Source organism: Penicillium psychrosexuale (assembly GCF_028828465.1).
Source record: "Penicillium psychrosexuale strain IBT 29551 chromosome Unknown utg000003l, whole genome shotgun sequence".
Classification (NCBI taxonomy): Eukaryota; Fungi; Ascomycota; class Eurotiomycetes; order Eurotiales; family Aspergillaceae; genus Penicillium; species Penicillium psychrosexuale.
Genome location: NW_026643188.1, coordinates 3,281,533 through 3,301,736, shown reverse-complemented (window position 1 = coordinate 3,301,736; position 20,204 = coordinate 3,281,533). Strand labels below are relative to the sequence as shown.

Below are 20,204 nucleotides of genomic sequence, written 5' to 3'. Positions count from 1 at the left end.
GTTGATGGTGAAATGGCGGGGTAAAAGGATATTGGGGTGATGTAGGAGGGAGATTAGATGGAGCGATGAGGAGGAGAGATGAGGAGAGTATAACATATAACCCGGGGAAATGATGAGGATGTGGTCAGTGACACGCCATATTAGAGGGTTGAACTTCCATTTCCGACATTTACGACATTTTTCACTCATCTTGACATATTTCCTCTAGCAGACATTTGCAGATTCACATCCCAACTGATATTGACAGACCCTCGAGCCTCTTTCCAAGGCTCCTGCACAGTCTCACTCGCTGCATCTCTACAATTCAAGATATCTGATTTCCTGACCGCCATTGTCTTTAAATACAGCTTCATCGGATTTTCTTCTCTGAATCTGGGGATTTCCAATTCTACAACTTCATGGAGATCTTCCATTTCATGATTTCAGGTTCCTTGATTTCATGATGTCACGAACGTCCTAGACCCTTTATCTCCTTTGCTATGATCGACTCTAGGGGTTACGCCACTCGCACTCTTATTGAGTCCCCACAACTAAACCCTTGCCCCGGGGGTTTTCAGTCAATGTCGGGCTTCTTTGTCCGGAATCTCCGTTTTTTTCTCGAATCCTACTCCTTTCTGTTCGTGAATGTCTTAGACGTGCCAGTGGAATTTCGCTTTCGAACCTGATTGGACACCCCAGCCTGGAAGTGAGATCCGACTAAACTCGGTTTAACCCCTTTGGACCACTTTGAGCCTCTCGCCACTGGATACATCTGCATAATCCATTGAAGAGCATTGTTTCACATTTTCAACCTCTCGATCTTGGATTCTATTCAACGCATTGTCATCGGTGGTGGAGTTAACTAAATCGATCCAAATCGATTTGTCTACTATCAGCCACGTCATGATCGCAGAGGATTTCCAGCCCAACGCCCATCCTTCTAACGGATGACCAAACCCAATCTCCTTGAACTCCCCTCGGGAGTTCGGCTCGTTTACCTCGCCGAGGGAGGAGCAAATGTGATTTACCGATTTGTTGGAAATCCAGTACTCGTTAAAAAAGACTCAAAAGGGCCACTATCTCCACCTGCATTCGAGGATCATTGCAACCTACCAGCCCAACTCAAGGGAAAATTGCTCCGACTCCGCAAAGAGACTGCAGCCGACATCTCCTACAAAGAGATTGCCCGAAACTTTGACACTATCATCCGACCATTATTCAATCCAGAAGAACTAGTCGACCAAACCCTCATTAGACTCCCAGAGGGTCTCCTCTCCAGCTGCAACTCGCAACTTCAGATCGCCGAATTAAACGGTACGCGTCCGAAGAAACGCCATGGCAGCTATCTCTGTCTACATGAGCGATTCGGTCTCCTCATCACCGACATGACAACGACCGGAGACCCGGGCGCCAGCTTAGCCGAGCTGAAACCCAAATGGCTCAATCAATCGCCATCAGCGCCTACCACAGCGCATAGGTGCCGGACTTGTGCGCTGAGGGAGATGAAAAACCCCGAGTCGCAACCCCTAGGCCTGAAAGAGCAGCGGTCCTTCTGTCCGCTGGATCTGGTGTCCGAGCAGTATGAGAATGTTCTGCGAGCGACAGGGTTTATCAAAGGCTGCACGGACAGATCGCGACTAGCTCACATTTTATATCGGAACCCGACGCTACAGAGGCTGCAGTCGCTGCAGAAGACCGAAAGGGATGTCGGGCTGCAGGGTCCGGCGGCGCAGTCCCGGGAGATGTCGCTTGCGATGACGCTGCGGGACTGTACGATGTTTATCAAGGTGAGTTCATGCTGCAAAATCAGGGGTTGTTCTAGTCAAGATCAAGATCCTGTCTGTTGCGAAACATGATCTAGATTTGAATACTGACCGATCCACAGATCCCACATGCCGAAAAATCACCTGTTGAGATCCGTCTTGGTGATCTCGATCTGAAAACAGGCGCTGGGGGGAAATCTGGCTACTGGCGAGACCTGGAAACACGGCTGATTGACCAGGGCTGGTATCGGGGAAGCAATATCAGTCAAGCTTCAGGCGAGTGCGCTTTACATAGCCCGCGAAGACCCTCTCAGTCTTATTTAGCATGAGACTATACCAACCTCGTCTAGAAAGGCGATTCCTTTGATTATTTGACCAGAGACAACAGATGCCATGAGTTGTTTGGCCTGTATAGTAATTCTTTTTGACTTTTATGATTTATTTTCGGGGGCTTCTTTGTGGGTTTGCGCTTTGGTTTTGGGCAAGGGTGTCCTGATATTATTCTGTAATGACCACGTTTATTCGAATAGGAAATATTGCAAAAATACCACTCTCAGCTGATATCGTAGAAAGGAGTCATCGAAGCCTAAGCTGACCTGGGCTAGTACTGCAGCCCTGCAGGTGGCTATATCCGCTTATTCAACCGCTATCGGCAACACGATCTAAACGCTTCAGTTAATAAACCCATAACATTGAGATTAATCGAATGCAACAGTAAAATCCAGATGGATCTGGAACATGCCCAATTCCTACGTACAGATAGAACAACTTCTCATTGAACCTGCCGGCTAGTAGACTTAGCAACTCTGTGCTCGTATGCCCTCAAACAAGGACGCCCTTGATATCCTCAAATTCCTGAGGGCCATCCTTATCAGCAGCTAATTTAGCAAGCTCGTCCGCCTCTGTATTCAATTCTCTTGGAATACGCCAGAATCGAATACGCATTCCTCTCTCATCCCACCGTTCCACCTCCCCGAGTAAACACTGCCAAAGGTCCTTATTTTTGACTGGCGTTCCGCCACTTGTTTTCCAGTCCTTCTGTATCCAATTTTTCACCCACTTCGTTATGCCCTCTACCACGTACTCGGAATCAGTAGCGATGACTAGACAGCGACATCCTTCCCCAGGCCAGTAGCGGAAGCGCGTAGCTGCAATGACAGCGCGAAGCTCAGCCCGATTGCTTGTTTGCAGGTTCGCGATACCAGTGGGTCCACTTTTCTCGAGAGGGAAATTTACAAAGCCATGGAGTAGGGGGTTCGTCGTAGAATTCCTGTAAACAAAGGAGCAACCAGCTCTTGGGTTCGCACCACCGTTGTCTAAGCACGCGCCGTCCGTGTAAACCAGGAATTGGGTTTTTTGGCTGTTGCGGCGAATGAACCGATATACAGGTGGCAAGGCTTTCTCGGTTTTGGTGAGTGGGAAAAGCGACTTCGGGGTGTCATTTGGATTTGGGGGCATGAACTTCGTGGGGAAGACGCCCCCCGTACCGACTCTGAGCTCTGAGCCTGTTCTCGGTATAGCGATGAAGCCGTCCGTGTGGTCGCTTGAGTCTGAGGTCTCTACGTCGTCATCGTCGTCATCGTCGTCGTCCATGAAGCTGTAGTCCACAGTGCAGTAGCCGCAAATTACGAGTCTGTGCTGTCTACACACTAGGCGGCCATTGGGAAGTTCCACGGGCTCGTCTGGACGCCACGGCATGTTGGATACAATTGAAGTAGGTTGTCTGAAGATCTGAAAGACCAATTTGTAATCCTAGGGCACTTCCAGATTAGATATATGGAGAGCCACAGGAACTTGGATAGGGACAAACTCAGCGGGGATAAGGTTGGAGACAACGGTGAGGTGAGAGGAATGGAGGAGGATAGCGGCACTCTTACCTAGGAATATCATGGCGGTCAGCGACTGCTTGCCCTCTACCCCACCCTGATCGACATCCCATTCAGTCTCGAAAATCAATAGAGTTAGAAGCCATTCTCCCTATTAAGGAATAGGATGTAATTATAAAAGAGAGAGTACGGACGTGAACGGGTTTGTATAGATCTATCTAGGGCCTATAGTTAGACATCACTTTCTATGCTCCTCCTATAGGAGGTCGGGACCAATCCTTGGTAACCGTAGGAATATATGTACAGAACTTGTGCTACTCGGCTCTTGGAATAATTTGAGATGCGATATGTCCAACAAACTTCAACTTCTCACTATGGGCAAGACTTGAACCATACCATGGTGAGGGCGATTTCGCAAGCATTTACAGAGAGGCCCGGATATTCCGATTGATATCTGGGAATGCGTATCTCTCTTCGTACCAAAGACTCGAGAGTTAATTTCTACCACTTTTTTTTTTTGAAACAAAATTAAGAGCGCATTAGAATATCAATGAATTTCGCGTTTCCGATTTGTATAGAAGATTGTAAGAATTAAGTTGAAGGGAGACACTTGCCTATGTATGATGTTCTTTCCCTTCAACCCTAACAACGGTCTTATAATAAGTCGCCGCAATGTCTGGCCCAAGTCATTCTACTTTCATAGACTCAGGTCCATTTACACCAGCAAGTAAAACAGGCCCACAACGCAGTTCTCGCTGTGAGAATAGCTATCACATTGTCTCGGCACAGCCGGTTTTCCGATAAATCAAACATAGTTCGACACTCTGCCGCTGGTTTTAGTCAACTGCGTACTCCAAGAGAAAAGGGGAAACGCTCACTCGATAAGATTTCCATCAGGATCTCTCACGTATACACTGCGCATCTTCCCAACGGCCCCGGTTCTTTCTACAATCTTGGCACCTTCGAGAACCTGTAGAGATCAGTCTCCATCTGCATGCGAAAAAGCCGAGTATTCATACTTCAACTCTGGCATCCTGAAACACTTCCAGGACCTTTTCCACATTCTCATCGGTCAAGAAGCACAGATCGGCACTTCCCGGCATTACATCTTGGGCCTTGGGTTCGAATTCCTTGCCCGATTGGTGGAGATTTATTTTCTGAGAGCCAAAGATGAGGGCATGTCTATTATCGTCAATGCCTTTTAACATCCACTAAGATTGTAAAGAAAAGAGGGGTTACCTCTGAACGGATTGGTTAGTTGGTGAGGTAAAGGTCTCATGCCGCATGCCGAGATATGTTGTATAGAATGCCACGGTTTTGGGAATGCTGCGGACTGTAAGGACCAGGTGGTCTAGAGATTTGACAGTGAATTTCCCAGCCATGTTTGTATAACAGTATCGATCGTGATGATACTCAGGCGGTTGATACTCAGGTGGTTGCCTAACAGCCAGCCCTGGACCGGAGGCCGTGGAACATGACTCAGCAGATATGGGCCCCCCACCTGGACAGTACATCCGGTGTTGTTTTTTATATGAGAATGCAGAGTTTCTCACTTTTGGAGCATTGGCCTCTGAGAGGGGTATAAGAGGTGGCTAGGTATAAATGCGTCGTTCGAAACCGGATGTAGCCACAAATCATCATTCCACTTACCCCGCTGAAGCCCCGAGGGGAATAGCTTCATGTATGTTTCTTGGCATCCGGTGGCTCAGCAATCAGTGAGATCATCGGGCATTCGCCGAAGTAAATGCCGCAACAGGGATAAGTAGCGCAAGATACACCAATGCAACCCAACCCTAGTATAAAGAGGTGCCCCGCATAATCCCAGCGCGTCCGTCTTGCGATTAAACACTGCATACCAACCATGTCCTACACCTCCTACTCTGACGCTCGATTATCGCGCGCATACTCCTCTAAGCCCCGCAAACCCCTCCGATCACCAGACCGCGATATTGCCTTCCGCAACCAATACATAGCGCGCTCAAAGACAACCCTCGTGCTCAGACCATTTGGCAGCCCCCAATCCGCCGTCGCATATAAGATCACCGAAGAGGATGGAACACCACAGTTCACGGTGACTGGTCGCAAGTACACCGATCGCTCGTGTCGGGAGTTTCGCGATGATTCGGGTCTGCCGCTCTTCGAGCTACACCGGAAATTGTCGTGGACGAATAGTTGGTCGATTAGCTTGCCCGGCTGTGATACTGCGACGATAGCTACTGGCACTCCGCGATGGACGTTGGGGAATACTTCGTTTGGGAATTTTGCTCTTTCGTTCGAAAATGCGGCTGCGTTCGAGGGAAAGCGCGGGGATGAGAAAATGCTTACCTTGAATATTGAACGACATGGGAATGTGCTGGCGCTTTTTGATGTCGTTGATGGGGATGGGAAGGTTGCTGAAATTCGGGAGAGTATTCGTCATAATGAGAAACTGGCTTTGATGAGAGGCTCTAGACAGGGGTATCGACCTGCTATGGATGTCATTATAATGCCTGGAGTAGATATCTCGTTGGTGCGTATTCGAATCTTCAGGGCTCTTGGTGCATAGATTGACTGATACTTGTACAGGTCGTAACTATCGCTGTTATTGTATCTGACTGGGTTTTTGGCTCGAGTTGATTAAGCTCCTTGTTCTTCACTTTTCCAAGTATAAAGAAAGGAATCAAGCAAATGCCAAGGTGTTTCCAGTTCCTGTGTTGAGCTTGGCAGGTATTTGAGAAGCTGGTCCTCTATCAAATTCACTATAGCCCAAGATTCTCTCAAATTCCGTTGCTTTGTTGTATGGTATAAAAGAGTGAATCCTCCCTCGTGAATCTTCCTGATATACACATACCCACTATCCATTATGACTACCATGACTCTCTCGTTCTTACATCTTACATACAATCTGGAAAGCGAACCCGCCTAGTCTCGAAAATCAAACAGGACCTGAGGCAAGGCTTCCAAATTCTTTCCACGAGGCCGACGACCTTCACTCTAGTCAGGCCAATGTCGTAGTGCCTGTTATCTTTGCAAATTATCTCAACCGTAAGATCTAGTTAGTTTAGGAGTGGTACCGAGACGCCTCAAGTGGCTCCCATAATAAAATATCATTTGTTGGCCACGATTTCAAGTCCAGTACAATAGGCCGCAGAACACGAGAGCCATTGAAGTTTATCAGCCCTGTGGGGCATGATAAGATCATGTATTCGTCCTTCATCTTTACTCATAGCTTGGCTTGCAAGGATCTTTCCCCTTTTGACTCCGTGTTGCATCGGATCTTCATTATTTTAGACCCTCTTCATGAACATGTGCCTCGAAGAAGCGATGACAACCTCGGTATTCTCAGCGAAATGCTCCTTTCTTACTCGGATTGGCTAAAAAAGTCAGCCAGCCACACCCGGGAACCAAAGGCCTGTGCAACACAAGCGCAGAAATTCCTGTTGATCTTGGGTTAAAATAGCCGCCCTTTCCCCTCCTCCAATATAAATGGGCCAGCTGCAGAATTCAAATTGCCCGAGATTGACTTTCATTTTTTTTCTCATTCTTGGACCTTTACAGGACTACTCAGACTTTGTGTGTGACTATCGGAACTCTCCCTTGACACCATGTTTAGTCTCTTGGATACACCGATCATCAAATCTTCGCTGAGTGTGTTAGTTAGCTCTGTAGGTCTTTACTACCTCAACACAAAGATCTCCGAGCGAGTCATAAACAACTTCCAAGCCAGCGAGACATGGATCCCAGAGAATGAGCTGGTCCTCTTGACTGGCGGCAGTGGTGGCATCGGCAGAGAGATAATGGAAGATCTTTCTCGCAATAAAGTACGCGTTGTGATCCTCGATATCACCCGGCCTACCTTTGAGCTTCCAGAAAACGTCACATTCTATCAAACAGATGTGACATCGGCCAAATCTCTTTCCGAAACGGGCGCTGCTATTCGAAAGGCACACGGAGAGCCAACTGTTATTGTGAACAATGCTGCTATTTTCCATCATGATACCATTCTAGATTTGCCAGAGGAGCAATTGCGTCAGGCATTCGATGTCAACATCATCTCTCATTTCCTCATCATAAAAGAATTCCTTCCGTTCATGATCCGTATGAACCGTGGCCATGTTCTTACAGTAGCGAGCGTTGCGAGCTTTGTTACTCTAGGCGAGATGGTGGACTATGCTTGTTCTAAGGCTGCCGCTCTTGCTTTCCAGGAAGGCCTTCGGCAAGAGTTGAAATATTGGTACAAAGCTCCGAATGTGCGGACGAGGTCAGTCTGGGAAAGTCTTATTCAAAGAGAAATTATGCTGACCACACCTAGTACCATTCACCCCCTTTGGGTCCAGACTCCCATGATCGAAGGCTTCACTAAATATCAAGCTGCTTTCGATCAACCACTCCTGGATCCAAAGGACGTCTCGCAGGCAGTGGTGGAGCACCTTGTTAATCGGAAAAGTGGGCTAACCGTCCTGCCTAGACATTCCTCGGTGATTGGGTCGCTGAGGGCCTTCCCACTATGGCTACAAGAGGCAGTGCGATCATACTTTTCGAGTTTTGTCATGCGAGTGAGGATTCAGCGGACTGCCGATGAGAATTCTGGCTCGCATGCTCCTTAGTTTGACTTGGATCTTAACGAAGCTTCAAGGTTGTCTCCATTGGAAGGATCAGGGTGAGAGAATGAATCATGAGGCTTTGATTACAGCATCCGGGTTATCAGATATAATTTATACAGAGCGTTTGTTTAATTGCAATTTCGGCCTATGTGCTGAATATTCAAACCCGAAAATCCGGACGTTGTTCAAATAATCCCAAAAGAGGCGAAAAGAACCTCCTTCCCTCGAACCCGTCACCAGCCTTGATTTGCTCCTCCCCATACGCCCGCAATTCATCCCACGAGATCCACTCCCACCCCTCGCACCTATCCGGCTCAATCACCTACCAAGAAGTAAGCCGCGTATCCTGGTTCTGTTCCTGCAGTGTACGCAGCCACGAGACGAGGGTATATAAAAACGCAAAAACACATAAAGCAAACCTCAATTAACCTACCTGGGGTTCAGCACCCTCCTCACAGACAGCACCCATGAAAATGGTAATGTAGTGCTTATTCTCCGCTTTCAATATTGAATTTGTGGCCGTCAGGAACCGCACATCCTGGGTCTTCAGACCTGTTTCTTCGAGAGTCTCACGGGCCGCGCAGGTCTCGAAGGATTCACCGAACTCGAGGTGTCCACCTGGTAGTCCCCATGTGCCTTTAATCACAAATGGTAAGCTTTGATTATGATTGAGGTCTATTGCATATATAGTGTTGTATTGGATGCACGTACCAGCGCCAAGGCTCCCCTTTCGCTTGCCGATCAGGAACTTGCCTGCAGCATTTAGAACGAAGACGCCGACTCCGACTTTGGGATCCATTTTGTGATGTATGGATGTTAGAGGGAAGAAAATGTATATTGTATGAATGACTCTACGCTTATCGCGAAGTGGGGCTTCTTCGGGATATTAGTAATTAGACTTCTGCACGAGCCAGTCTGAGGAGGGGTTTGGGTTGACCAGCTGCTGATCTATAAATAGTTAAATCCGTAAATCCGTAAATCCGTGATATCACGATGGCCGGCGGAAATTGCCCCTACGGAGTACCGGGTACAAGCGTACCGAGTCCCCCGGATTAGCAATTGAGTGGTAAGCAAAGAGTCCACAAGTCTGTGTGAACATATATAAAAGATAGACATCCACAAAACACAATATATACAACTCATCCGAATCACCAAAATGACTACTCGCCTCACTCAATCCCCCATACACGCCATAACCCGCGCAGCATTATTCAGAACCAGGGCAACACGCCTGGCATTCAATCATCAAACCCATCTGTGTCGAGCCCAGACACAAACACCCCGCTCATTCTCCTCCTCAACTTACAAGCAAGCCCCACCTCCAGCAGCAAACATGTCTAGCGCTTTGATCGATCTCGCCAAGAACAGGCGCACGATCTATAAGCTCGGCAAGAAAAGTCCAGTCTCGGATTCTAAGATCGAAGAGCTTGTCAATGCCGCCATCTTACATGTCCCCAGTGCGTTCAATACCCAGTCCACGCGGCTAGTCGTACTCCTGCACGATCAGCACGATAGACTGTGGGATATCGCCATCGAGGTTTTCGAGGGTCTTGTCAAGACGGGTAAAATCCCGCAGGAGATTTGGGAAAAGCAGACGTTGCCTAAGTTGCTTGGTTTCAAGGGGGCGTATGGAACGGTACGTAATGAGCTTTCGGGTTCGGGTCTCCTGAATATCGAGATCTTTAGTCCTGTCCATAGCTAATCAATACCCAGATCCTCTTTTACGAAGATCCAGCACACATCAAACCCATGCAGGAGAAATTCCCTGCATACAAGGATAATTTCCTGCCGTGGGCGGACCACTCCAATGCTATGCATCAGTACTTCCGTATGTTCAATATTTTCTTTTCTTCGTGCCACTTCTTCCCTCATTCTAACGATTACTAGTCTGGACAGGTCTTGAAGCGCTCGGCTTCGGTGCAAACCTGCAGCACTATAGCCCGCTCATTGACAATGCTACTGCGAAGCAGTGGGGTCTGCCTAACGAGTGGCGAAATGTTGCGCAGCTAGTCTTTGGCAGCCCTGAAGCTGCTGCTGGGGAGAAGGTGCAGAAGCCTGTTGAGGAGAGGGTTAAGATTTTTGGGAAGTTGTAGGTTATATGTGGATATAGATGGGGCAGGAATTGGAGTATAGACTTTTTATATAGATCGAATTAGAGCGGCTCCCTTGCAAAATGGCCGCAAGGCTTTGAGGACTGGTGGTTTGATTGCTTAGTATAAGTTAGGCATACCAACATGTATGTACGGCCCACTACTAAGTGGCGACTGTTGCCTCTAGAATATGTACTATTGCAGGTCTAAGAGGAGACTTTTCGCTATGAAAATTGATCGATCATATACTCGACCACTTGTCCAATCGCACGACGGAAATCTCGTATGTTTTCACATGGCTCTTCCATCACGTGTTCCTCAATCCAGGGGACCTTAAGTTCACCCACGGCTTCTAGGATAACCGGGACACCACGCAACACTATACAACATGCGGTGTCTGTATATATAGCCAGTGCTGGTCGACTTGAAATCAGCAAAGCGAATGTTCACGCTCGCCCTGAGGACTGCCCCAAGAACCTGGCCCACGGCCTCAATTCTGGGGATGAACGACTTCCATTGAATTCAGAATATGTGGGAGGAGCAAGGCGATACTGGCAACAAAGTCAAATAATGTACGACCTGGAAGACTTGGGGCTCTTACTATCTTCGCTTCCAACTCAAATTTATCGGAGTTAGGGTCGAACGATGAGATGAGTGAGAAATTGCAATTTATACACGACATAGCCTTCTGAGAATTGGATGCTCTGGATTTTGGGATGCCGTTGCTATATTTCTAAACAGACAGAATTAGTTCCCCGACGTATAACGATTCCCAAATATAAAAAGAAGAGCCATACCATCGACGGTTGGGATTGTACTCTCGAGGTCTATGAGTTCTCGATCTGTGCATCCTTTGAGCAAGTCAGATTATGTACAGTTCAAAAGAAGAATGGTAGAAGCCACTCACACGTGTCTGAGTGCCTTAGACACTCTCATCAAAGGGCACATTGGGTAGCAAGTGCCAAGTAATATAATGTTGTCTGTGTGAGAGAGAGAAATGGTTCGAACGTGAGATGAGCTTGACACTCGGCATGATATAACTCGACAGACGATGATATATAACTAAGTGACCAAGAAGTGCGACCAGCAGAATATATATTGCAGAAGATATATTGCTGATGATAGACTTAGTAGTAATATGATCTTTTTTAAATAGCGTCATGGGGACAAGGGTATAAAGGCCTGGAATCCATAAAGGACCACATATGGGCAAACAAAGGTCTGACAAGCTGCATGTGAGCAATCTCACTGTGTCAATGCAAATACCAACAGTACACAAAATCTCTCTTTGTTTGAAACAATTAAGAGGAAGATCAGGCAAGCTTGAATTTCTGGTTTCTATCGATTTAGAGCCAAACCAACAAGCTCAATCTTTGCATTTCATTGCGGAGCGAAGCGAAGCAATTATATACTAGATGGTCAATTCTCCGGATTGTGTTGATGACCGCGTGCTAATCCTACGATGACAGTAGACACTGGTATTACATGAAAATAGGCAGTCCAGGCTGATAACCTGGATTTCATTGGCCGGGTGCGCATATCCATAGAACGTCTTCGTCAAGAACAAAGAATAGCGCAGAAGTTCAATGAAACCTAGGAGTTCTATACACAGAAACCCCTTGACCCAAGTACAAAGACGAAAAAGAACAATTACCAAGAGCAACCAAGACCAACCACGAAAACACACCTCCCACCAACCTCGACCATCTACCTCCCAGCACGATACCAAAACTCAGACGGATCACCAAGACACTCGCCAACAGGAACAGCTATAAGAGAAACTCGTTAGCCTCACCCCATAACCACCGACAAACACAAAGGAAAAAGGAAACTTACGTCTCAACCCCCTCCTTTGAACATCCGCAAGCATATTATCCACCAAAATCTCAACCGTATGCTGATGCGAATCATGGGCCAACACAATGGTGCCACCAGCATCAACCTCCCTCTTGAACTTCTCAAAACTAACCCAATTCGTGTCAGGATTATCATTCTCATAGTCCTTTGTATCAACACTAGCCCCAATGACATGGTATCCCAGATCGGCCATAGCGCCAAGGACGACGGGTGTATGTCTGAGGAATGGGGGGCGCATGTAGGTCGGGAAGAAGCCAAGGATGCGTATGAAGGCTTCTTCGAGAATTGTCATTTGGTATATGATTTCCTCGTATGAGAGGGTATCGAGGGAGGCGTGGTTCCATCTAGACGGTTATTTGGTTAGTGTATGTTGGGGCTTGGACTGGCTGGGCTGGGCTGGGGAAGAAAGGGTAAGCCAGTGGGTGGTATAAACGAACGTATGAGATCCCAACTGGTGTCCTTCTGCCAATGCACGCTGCACTATCTCGGGTGATGCATCGATGTTTCCTCTGTTATGGCCGTTGAGGAAGAAGGTTGCCCTTGCGCCGCGTTGGGCGAGGGTATCTAGTATCTGGGATGTGTAGATGTACGGGCCATCGTCGAAAGTGAGGGCGATTGTGCCCGGGATGGTACAGTGGGTGATAATGGCTCCGAATGGTAATCTGGAAGCGTTGAGCTGGGTGGTATTGGTGGTTGTACTGGCGTTGATACTGTTCCCTGTGGGAGCGGCTTGGGATAGGGTAATAGCTGAAAGGAGCAATGGGATTGGAGATGCAAGGAAATGCATTGTGATGAATGATTGAACCAGGTCAGAGTATATAAGGATAACCGAGAGTAATTGGAATGACTGTTGATGCTGGACTAGAGTGATGGGGTGAGGTTGGGATGTTGAGATTGACGAGGTGTGCGGCAGTAACGCCATCTACTTCGCTACTTCCCTGGAATCCAAATCAGACACAGACCTCAATGATCTGAGCATAAAATCTGCATTGAATATAGTTGAACGTATGAAGATTGCATCCCCACTCTCATGATAGATATCATATCTTCCACAAATAAATATGAATACATCAAATTAAAAAAGGTATCAAAAGGGCAGGATAAGACATTCAACCCGCACCTTTCCCACAGAAAGGAGCGAGAAGACAGAATAGAAATCCTCCAGAGCGAAAGACGCCCACCTAGCCCTTCCGGGTGCTCTTCTTTGCCTGGCGTCTCTGTCCCTTTTGAGCCTCACGGTCAAGGAACTTGCGCTGCTCCTCGGCGCTCATTCCACGTAGGATGCGCTCACGCTCATCCTTCTTCAACTTCTCGGCGGCAATGCGGCGCTCCTCGGCCTTCTCTTCTTCGTCGACACGTCGCAGCTTCTTGATCTCCTCTTCGCGGACGTTACGGACCTTGCGCATGACTTCGCCACGGAAATGGGCGGAGGCGACCAGCTTGTCAGATAAGCGTAGGAATTGGTTGAACAGAGGGAGGGTGGAGGCGTAGCCTGATGCAGAGGAGGCGAGGTTGGCGGAGAGCTGGATGCGCTTCTTGGGGACGGTCTCCTCGATCCTAGGAACACACATTGGTTAGTAACGAATCCGATTTAAGCCTCGCACTGATGCTACTTACTTGGTCGGTCTGTCGACAGGCTGGTCCGTCACGATCAAGAACTCAAAGTCATTACCAGCTTGCTCAATGGCCTGGATCAACTCCGGGGTGAGGAGGGTATCGCTAATCTCGGCACTCTCAGTCATCACGGTAACCCACGAGGGGAGCTTAGGATTATCCTTGGAGAAAGTGATAGAGGCATCGTAGCGGTCATTGCGGAACTTGCGCATGTGGCTCTTGTGGACAACAGCCCAGATGAAGCCGTCGTAAGTCGAGCTAGGCAGCTTAACAGGGGAAGCATCCTTAGCGATAACGGGAACCAGGTCCTTCTCTTTGCCATCGAAAGCATACAGCAGAGCCTCGTATTTCTCAACGGGGGGCTCCCAGCTCTCAAAGAAGAAGCCCAAGACATACTCCATGACGAAGGTGATGGGGTTGTATCGCTTGGGCATCTTGATGTTGACGTCGAGGAAGGCAACGTTTTGGCGGCCAGTCGCATACGCGGCGAACTCGGAGGCGGTCCTCTCCTTCAGCAGCGACTCGGGGTTGGCGAGCTCCACGGTGATCCCGTCCACGGCAGCCGGTCGGGCGATTCCATCGAATCCGACGACGGCAAACTCCTTCTGGAGAGAAGGTACGTGGGCCTGCGCCCAGTCCCTCGCCCTCCTTCGGTTCTTGCGCACTCCCCAGAGGTGGAAAAGGACAATCAAAAGGATAAAGGGCATAATCATTGCCTCCTGCTTGAAATCGCTCGGGGATGTCCTCTCCCATACCCGGTACCAGGCTGTATAGGGGACGGCCTTGGCGGCCAGTGTGTTGGCAGCTGGGACGACGGTCGAGTCGGCGACGAGGGAGGCAGGCGACGGGTTGGGAGCTTCCACAAAGTCGGCGAAGTCTACCAGAGTTAGCTCAGGAATTGAGATATATCAATTAACATACCATCATCGGGCTTAGCCTCATGGGAGCCAAACACGTTCTTGAACATGCCCGCCATATTGGAATTGGTGTGATATGGATGGAAGGGAAAGGAGTGGGAAGGAATCAAGAGATGTCCGGTGCACGGTGCCCGGTGCGGAGCTAAGTTCCTCCCGGTCTAGCGCTGTCTCCAGCTTTTTTACCCGCATCGCATCGGAGATATTTAGGCGATTTAGGCGATTGGAGCGATTGGAGCAATTGGGAACAAAACATATTTCATATAATTTAGACCCCCAATATCCATCTCATCTGCTCTAGGTACCCCATGACCTGCCTAAAAATAAGAAATACATAAAAAAACAATGGCTAATGAGTGTGGTATCATGTAAAAATGAAACCCCGAACAGAACTCGACGCCAGCTGTACCATGACAGGACCCAATTTTGTACACTCCCGCTCTAAAGAAATATCAGTTAAGCCCCAAAAAAGGAAGAACAAAAGAACAACCAAGAAACGGTAAGACAGAGTAAGGAGAAGTAAAGAAATCGTAACGGTCATGCTCGAGGGTTGCTCGAGTGTAGAAGATATATGGAGGTGAGTGCTCAGTGGCCGTACGCTGGGGGAGGGCTGTCTTCACGCTGGCGACTCCAGAAGCCGCTGCATGCATTTGTCATAAGCTTGTCCTCGCGCATTCGACGAGCGATTTCACCGGCGAGTCTCTCAACCAGGACGGAATCGACGCTTTCGTTGTTGGCATTCTCGTCTTTGAATGTCGTAGGCAACGGGGTCCGTTGATTGCTAGACGGCCCCGGTGTGGCCTTCTCATTGGGATAGCCACGTATAGTGGTATGAGGGGTGGCATGCACGTCCTCTGCTTTGGGTCCACGGATAGTCTCATGGGAGTATGATAAGTCCCCATCCCGACGTGTGGGGCGGGAGAAGTTAGACAAATGCCTTTCCGGGATAATGGGCAAATGGGAGTCGGCTTCGGGTGATAGAGGTGGTGTGACTGGGTCATCTGACGGCTCGTTTACAACGGGCAGAGGCGCGGAGGCGATAGAAGGCGTTCTGGAGGACTCGGTCATGACGCTCTCATCGCCGACGCTCATAGCGTCATCAGTTGTCTTGGGGCGGCGCAGGTCCACAACACGCTTCTTGCGCTTCCGGGCGTGGGCTTTGGAATGACGTCCAGCGCCTAGACTCAGACCATAGGTACTAGTACTGAATGAATGGCTAGACATAGAGGGTCGACTTTGCATGGAGACAGTGCTGGCGGTTTCATGAAGGGAAGACATGCTTCCCATTTGGGAATGCGTTCGTGAAAGGGTCGGGCTCAGTGGTGAGATCACGCTCGAGGAAAATTCGCTGGGATCGATTGGAGAAGTCCATGCTCGGTACACCACTTCCTCGATCGAAGGAGTGAACAAGGACAGTGTACGTTGCGAATCTGTCAGAGCGGCCAAGCGAAGGAGGTTCTTTTGTGAGAAAAGCGAGTGGGTCTCGACCGATGAATCTAGAGAGAGCGATGCAATTTCGGATTCATTCAATGCATTTCCGAGTGAGTCGACGGGATCCTGTGGCGGGCTAGCCAGAGGATCTTGGCCAGGGCCTTCGCTTCTTGACTTGGCTGTGTTATCGGTCTCGTCGTTCATTTCCTCCCCTGTGCGATATTCCGGAACCCATAAACGGAGTGACAGTCGATGAATGATGGCTGGAAGCTCGTCCATGAATAATATCCGAAGCTGGGCTTCGATTTCTTTTTGTAGGAAGTCGCGCACAAATGGGATCGAATCGAAGGTCGACGAAACCTTGAGTGACTCAAGGGGATCATTGCGGAACACGACTGTAATTCCTTTTTGTTTTGAGAAAACTAGTATGACGAATCCAGAAAGTTTGAAGTCGGAGAGGGTGATTTGTAGAGGTATGGTGAGCGGGGTACTAAAATCACGACAGTCAGCAAACACATCTAATAGATTGGAGTCAAGGAATAGATAAGTGGGACCAAAGACTTACGCTGCAGCAAGAGGTACTGGCGAGCCAAAAGTTGGTCGTGTGAGCAGGAAGGTATTGAGCGGATTCGCCTGAACTCGGGTCTTCAAGGTGAGAAAGGCATCACCAGTATAGGACATTTTGAAGATGCCTCGAAAGCGGTCTTCGGCCAAGTCCCCAATTTCCAAAATCTCGAGCTCGGGGGGGATGGATCCCAAGTTCAACTCGGTGACGTGAATATCATCGACAATTATGGGGGGTTTTGGCGATTTATTAAGTGCGGCAGTAAGCAGATCTTGGGCGCGAGTATAAAAACTCGCGTCCGCCATCAAAGGCGACCAGTTGAAGTTGAACGCCATGCCCAAGCATCGAGAAAGGATTAAAAAGTGTTAGAAGGACATTGGATGAAGTCTCAACGAGAAGAGAGAGGGAGGGCGGGAGGCGGAAAACGAAAAAGCAGGAAAAAAAAGGCAAAGCACCCGAGGCGCGTGCTTCCGGGTCACTTAAGGACTTTTCTGTTATTGTTTTCTTCATTAAGCTTATTTTGTTTCACTATTCAATTGGTTTTTAATTGGATGTATCATTCTAAGTATTCTTATCTTTTTTTGGGTTTCTTTTTCGTGTTTATGCTATATTCCTTCGACCGGATACTACAAGGGCGGTACGTCACAGTGTGACTTCTCAGGGACCACTTCCGGTCAGCCCCGGCGTCATGTCCACTGTGGATGATATTGGGCCATTCACCGTCCAGGGTATTCGGGCTGCACGTATCTAGACTCTTGGGCTATCGGCTCTCTTATGACCGTGTTGCCCGGAATCTGGAGAAAGGGGGGAAACACGGGATGTTTCTGAAGCTGTCATACTATACGCAGTGCAGCCAGCGTACAGAAACAGCCACGGGGATGCAGATCTTAAAGTATGAGTCCCACGTTCGTTTCATGTACGGTGTAAGGGAAAGAAGACTCCGAGAGAAAGTGCAGGTCTCAATGACAGAGCAATGAAATGAAAATAAGAATTGTATCCCTTGTATAAAATGAGGCAGGGTTGGAGAAGTATACCCTTTCCCCGGACTTCTGCCTTGTTACTGAACATAAGCCAATTATTTCTGGTCAAACACAATCACATAAAGCTTTCTTGCACTCAATAGTCTGTAAACCAAAGCAATATCAATTGAAGCACTCCCTTCTTCGTATACTCCGTACAACAGTACAATAAAAGCCCAGAGGCCAAGGGCAGAATGTTTTCACCGCAGTAACCCTACGCTAATCCCGATTAGGTTAAACATCAACACGATCCATCACTTCTGGCCCAAATCGTCTCTTTCGACCGCTTCCTGTCGAACAGAACCATCCTAACCCCCCTTACACGGATATTCCACACCCCAGATTAATATACTGGGTTTATAAATATTCCTCGACAATGTCAACCCGGTCACACTCGCCAGTCTCAAGTCACGCGACACCAATGGAACCCAAACAAATCAAACCCAAGTCCGTAGCTCAGCGCAGAGTGTACGGGAAACGAAGAGCCAATGCCCCTAGAGCAGTATTTGACCACGGAAGCCCTGCTAGAGATACCAGATCCAAGACCCAACATCTCGACCCCGTGGAAAGCCTCCAAGCGAAACTAGCCCAAGTGGCAATCGATGACGACTCAACCCTTCAACGAGACAATTATACAAAGCCTCTAAAATCCGAGAGTGAGCAGGAGCAAGACTTGCCGGAAATTTCAATTCCCTTGGGTGAATCGAGTCCGTCTACGATAGAGGATACCTCGGACACCCCGACAACGCGATCCTCCCTCGAATCCTTCCCGGAGCAGTCGAAGCTAGAACCGAAGAAATGCGAAACGATGGTGGAGGTCAGGATATGCCCGAAGAATCTAGAAACACTTCCCCAAGTCATCCCAGATTCCCCAGCTATGATGCCAGAGTCCACAAGCGAGGATCGAGAAAAGCCAAGTACATCCTCCAGAAGGAGAGCAGAAAGAAAGAAGATTCCTGCACCTAGACGGTCATCTGGAGTTGTTCACGACAGCAAAGCCAGTGATTATGTTAGCCCAATTCTGAATGAGGCACTATCCCCAATTGCCGCCCAAGGCATTCAGAAGTTCAGCTCGTGGGCCTCACGATCAGCGAACATGTTCCACGTCGCAAAACTCGCAGAGGGATCCTACGGTGAAGTTTACAAGCTTCACCTGCGGGAAGAAGCTTGTAGGCCGGTGGTGTCCAAGTCAAAGTTGGTTAAACTGAAATCATATGGCGATGGAGTCTTCAAGGTCGTGCCTCTGCGAGCAAAGAGCGGTCCAGGATCCAAAAAATTCACCACCATCGACGAGATTGTTTCCGAGGTCAAAATGCTCAAATATCTGGACCCGATCCCTGGCTTTGCTCGCTTCAGAGAGATTCATGTTGTTCAAGGTCGTTTCCCAGAGTCGTTCCAAAATGCATGGGACCACTATAAGAAAACCAAAGATGACTGCCTGAATCCTAATCCATCCAACAAAAGAGCTTATCCCGATACGCAGCTATGGGCAATCGTGGAGATGGACGATGCGGGATGTGAACTCGAGAAGTTCGCTTGGTCATCGATTTTCCAGATCTATGATATCTTCTGGGGAGTTGCCATGGCTCTGGCCCGGGCAGAGGAGTATGCTATGTTCGAACATCGAGATCTTCATTTAGGAAATGTTTGTATACGTTCTACGCGGGAAGATGGTTGCATGGATCCCCCCACAGAATTCGATGTTGCACGACAGTCATCCTGCAGTGGATTTGGAATCAGCTCCCTTGAGACTACCATTATCGACTACTCGCTCTCTCGAGCGGATCTACTCCTGACCGATGACCCCGCTGGTCTCACTGAGGTTGCATCATCAGATCTGGACAAGAAGCAATTGTTCGATGCTATTGGCCAAGATGAAGACGAGATTATGCAACGAAACACCTACCGATAGTATGTTATCCTATCTCTGCTGATTTGCTTTCTTAGCCAACTTGCTAACTTAAAATTCAGTATGCGCGCAACACTCTATACTGGTTGCCCTATAGAAACAAAAAAGGTGGCGGATATTCCTGGCATCTGGGCAGAATACTCTCCACGCACCAACTTGGTCTGGTTACTCTTCCTGCTTCAGAGTCTTTTCAAGAATCGCAAACCTGAAGCATTGTCTGTAAAGCCACAGCGAAAGGCTCTTGCGCCTTGTTCGCCCAACAAAATGATACCGAAACCGGAGACACCCAAAGGGAAAGACCAAAACATGGCCGGGTCCCTCAAGGAAAGACAGGACGAGGACGTGCAAGCTAGTATCTCGCGGCTTAAGCAAACACTAGAGGGCAGACTAAAAGCCGTCCTCGAGCTCCTCGACTTGGAACATGGACATGAAGATATGTGTTGTGCCGCGGATTTGGTGGCCTACGCGATGGACTCGCGATGGCTGAGTGAAGAAGACTTTTTCTGATGATTCCTTGGTATACTAAAAAGCATTGCCACTGGGAGTTACATGGAATTTATAATTTGCATGGTTAGGAGTTATCATTTGTTCACATATTGTGGGCTTGGGGCTGGTTATTTGAATATAAGGCGCATTGCCTCACCAGTATAAGGG

General features: G+C 48.4%; 11 protein-coding genes across 11 annotated transcripts; 5 read left to right on the top strand and 6 right to left on the bottom strand.

Annotated features, from left to right (window-relative positions):
• Positions 1 to 926: 926 nt before the first annotated feature.
• On the top strand, positions 927 to 2,071 carry N7518_005139 (inositol-pentakisphosphate 2-kinase; the record flags this gene model as incomplete). Its single annotated transcript, XM_057186066.1, has 2 exons — positions 927 to 1,766; positions 1,865 to 2,071. The coding sequence occupies 2 exons, from the start codon at positions 927 to 929 to the stop codon at positions 2,069 to 2,071; spliced, it is 1,047 nt and encodes a 348-aa protein (XP_057042836.1).
• A 493-nt stretch (positions 2,072 to 2,564) lies between these two features.
• Positions 2,565 to 3,440, bottom strand: N7518_005138 (uncharacterized protein; the record flags this gene model as incomplete). Its single annotated transcript, XM_057186065.1, has 1 exon — positions 2,565 to 3,440. One exon carries the CDS (start codon positions 3,438 to 3,440, stop codon positions 2,565 to 2,567), a length of 876 nt encoding a protein of 291 aa, XP_057042835.1.
• Positions 3,441 to 4,442: 1,002 nt separating this feature from the next.
• Positions 4,443 to 4,950, bottom strand: N7518_005137 (VOC family protein; the record flags this gene model as incomplete). Its single annotated transcript, XM_057186064.1, has 3 exons — positions 4,443 to 4,538; positions 4,588 to 4,750; positions 4,808 to 4,950. The coding sequence occupies 3 exons, from the start codon at positions 4,948 to 4,950 to the stop codon at positions 4,443 to 4,445; spliced, it is 402 nt and encodes a 133-aa protein (XP_057042834.1).
• Positions 4,951 to 5,429: 479 nt separating this feature from the next.
• On the top strand, positions 5,430 to 6,184 carry N7518_005136 (uncharacterized protein; the record flags this gene model as incomplete). The annotated part of the gene is made up of 2 exons (XM_057186063.1): positions 5,430 to 6,077; positions 6,134 to 6,184. The coding sequence occupies 2 exons, from the start codon at positions 5,430 to 5,432 to the stop codon at positions 6,182 to 6,184; spliced, it is 699 nt and encodes a 232-aa protein (XP_057042833.1).
• A 968-nt stretch (positions 6,185 to 7,152) lies between these two features.
• N7518_005135 (uncharacterized protein) lies at positions 7,153 to 8,154 on the top strand (the record flags this gene model as incomplete). Its single annotated transcript, XM_057186062.1, has 2 exons — positions 7,153 to 7,808; positions 7,860 to 8,154. 2 exons carry the CDS (start codon positions 7,153 to 7,155, stop codon positions 8,152 to 8,154), a joined length of 951 nt encoding a protein of 316 aa, XP_057042832.1.
• Positions 8,155 to 8,311: 157 nt separating this feature from the next.
• On the bottom strand, positions 8,312 to 8,950 carry N7518_005134 (nucleotide triphosphate diphosphatase NUDT15; the record flags this gene model as incomplete). The annotated part of the gene is made up of 3 exons (XM_057186061.1): positions 8,312 to 8,473; positions 8,585 to 8,787; positions 8,863 to 8,950. 3 exons carry the CDS (start codon positions 8,948 to 8,950, stop codon positions 8,312 to 8,314), a joined length of 453 nt encoding a protein of 150 aa, XP_057042831.1.
• Positions 8,951 to 9,307: 357 nt separating this feature from the next.
• N7518_005133 (nitroreductase family protein) lies at positions 9,308 to 10,244 on the top strand (the record flags this gene model as incomplete). Its single annotated transcript, XM_057186060.1, has 3 exons — positions 9,308 to 9,787; positions 9,865 to 9,979; positions 10,039 to 10,244. 3 exons carry the CDS (start codon positions 9,308 to 9,310, stop codon positions 10,242 to 10,244), a joined length of 801 nt encoding a protein of 266 aa, XP_057042830.1.
• Positions 10,245 to 11,948: 1,704 nt separating this feature from the next.
• On the bottom strand, positions 11,949 to 12,885 carry N7518_005132 (chitin deacetylase; the record flags this gene model as incomplete). The annotated part of the gene is made up of 3 exons (XM_057186059.1): positions 11,949 to 12,010; positions 12,078 to 12,442; positions 12,536 to 12,885. The coding sequence occupies 3 exons, from the start codon at positions 12,883 to 12,885 to the stop codon at positions 11,949 to 11,951; spliced, it is 777 nt and encodes a 258-aa protein (XP_057042829.1).
• Positions 12,886 to 13,279: 394 nt separating this feature from the next.
• Positions 13,280 to 14,688, bottom strand: N7518_005131 (CCDC47 family protein; the record flags this gene model as incomplete). Its single annotated transcript, XM_057186058.1, has 3 exons — positions 13,280 to 13,655; positions 13,716 to 14,589; positions 14,634 to 14,688. The coding sequence occupies 3 exons, from the start codon at positions 14,686 to 14,688 to the stop codon at positions 13,280 to 13,282; spliced, it is 1,305 nt and encodes a 434-aa protein (XP_057042828.1).
• A 523-nt stretch (positions 14,689 to 15,211) lies between these two features.
• N7518_005130 (MDM34 family protein) lies at positions 15,212 to 16,957 on the bottom strand (the record flags this gene model as incomplete). Its single annotated transcript, XM_057186057.1, has 2 exons — positions 15,212 to 16,547; positions 16,623 to 16,957. The coding sequence occupies 2 exons, from the start codon at positions 16,955 to 16,957 to the stop codon at positions 15,212 to 15,214; spliced, it is 1,671 nt and encodes a 556-aa protein (XP_057042827.1).
• Positions 16,958 to 18,017: 1,060 nt separating this feature from the next.
• On the top strand, positions 18,018 to 20,057 carry N7518_005129 (uncharacterized protein; the record flags this gene model as incomplete). The annotated part of the gene is made up of 2 exons (XM_057186056.1): positions 18,018 to 19,552; positions 19,613 to 20,057. 2 exons carry the CDS (start codon positions 18,018 to 18,020, stop codon positions 20,055 to 20,057), a joined length of 1,980 nt encoding a protein of 659 aa, XP_057042826.1.
• Between the last annotated feature and the right edge of the window lie 147 nt (positions 20,058 to 20,204).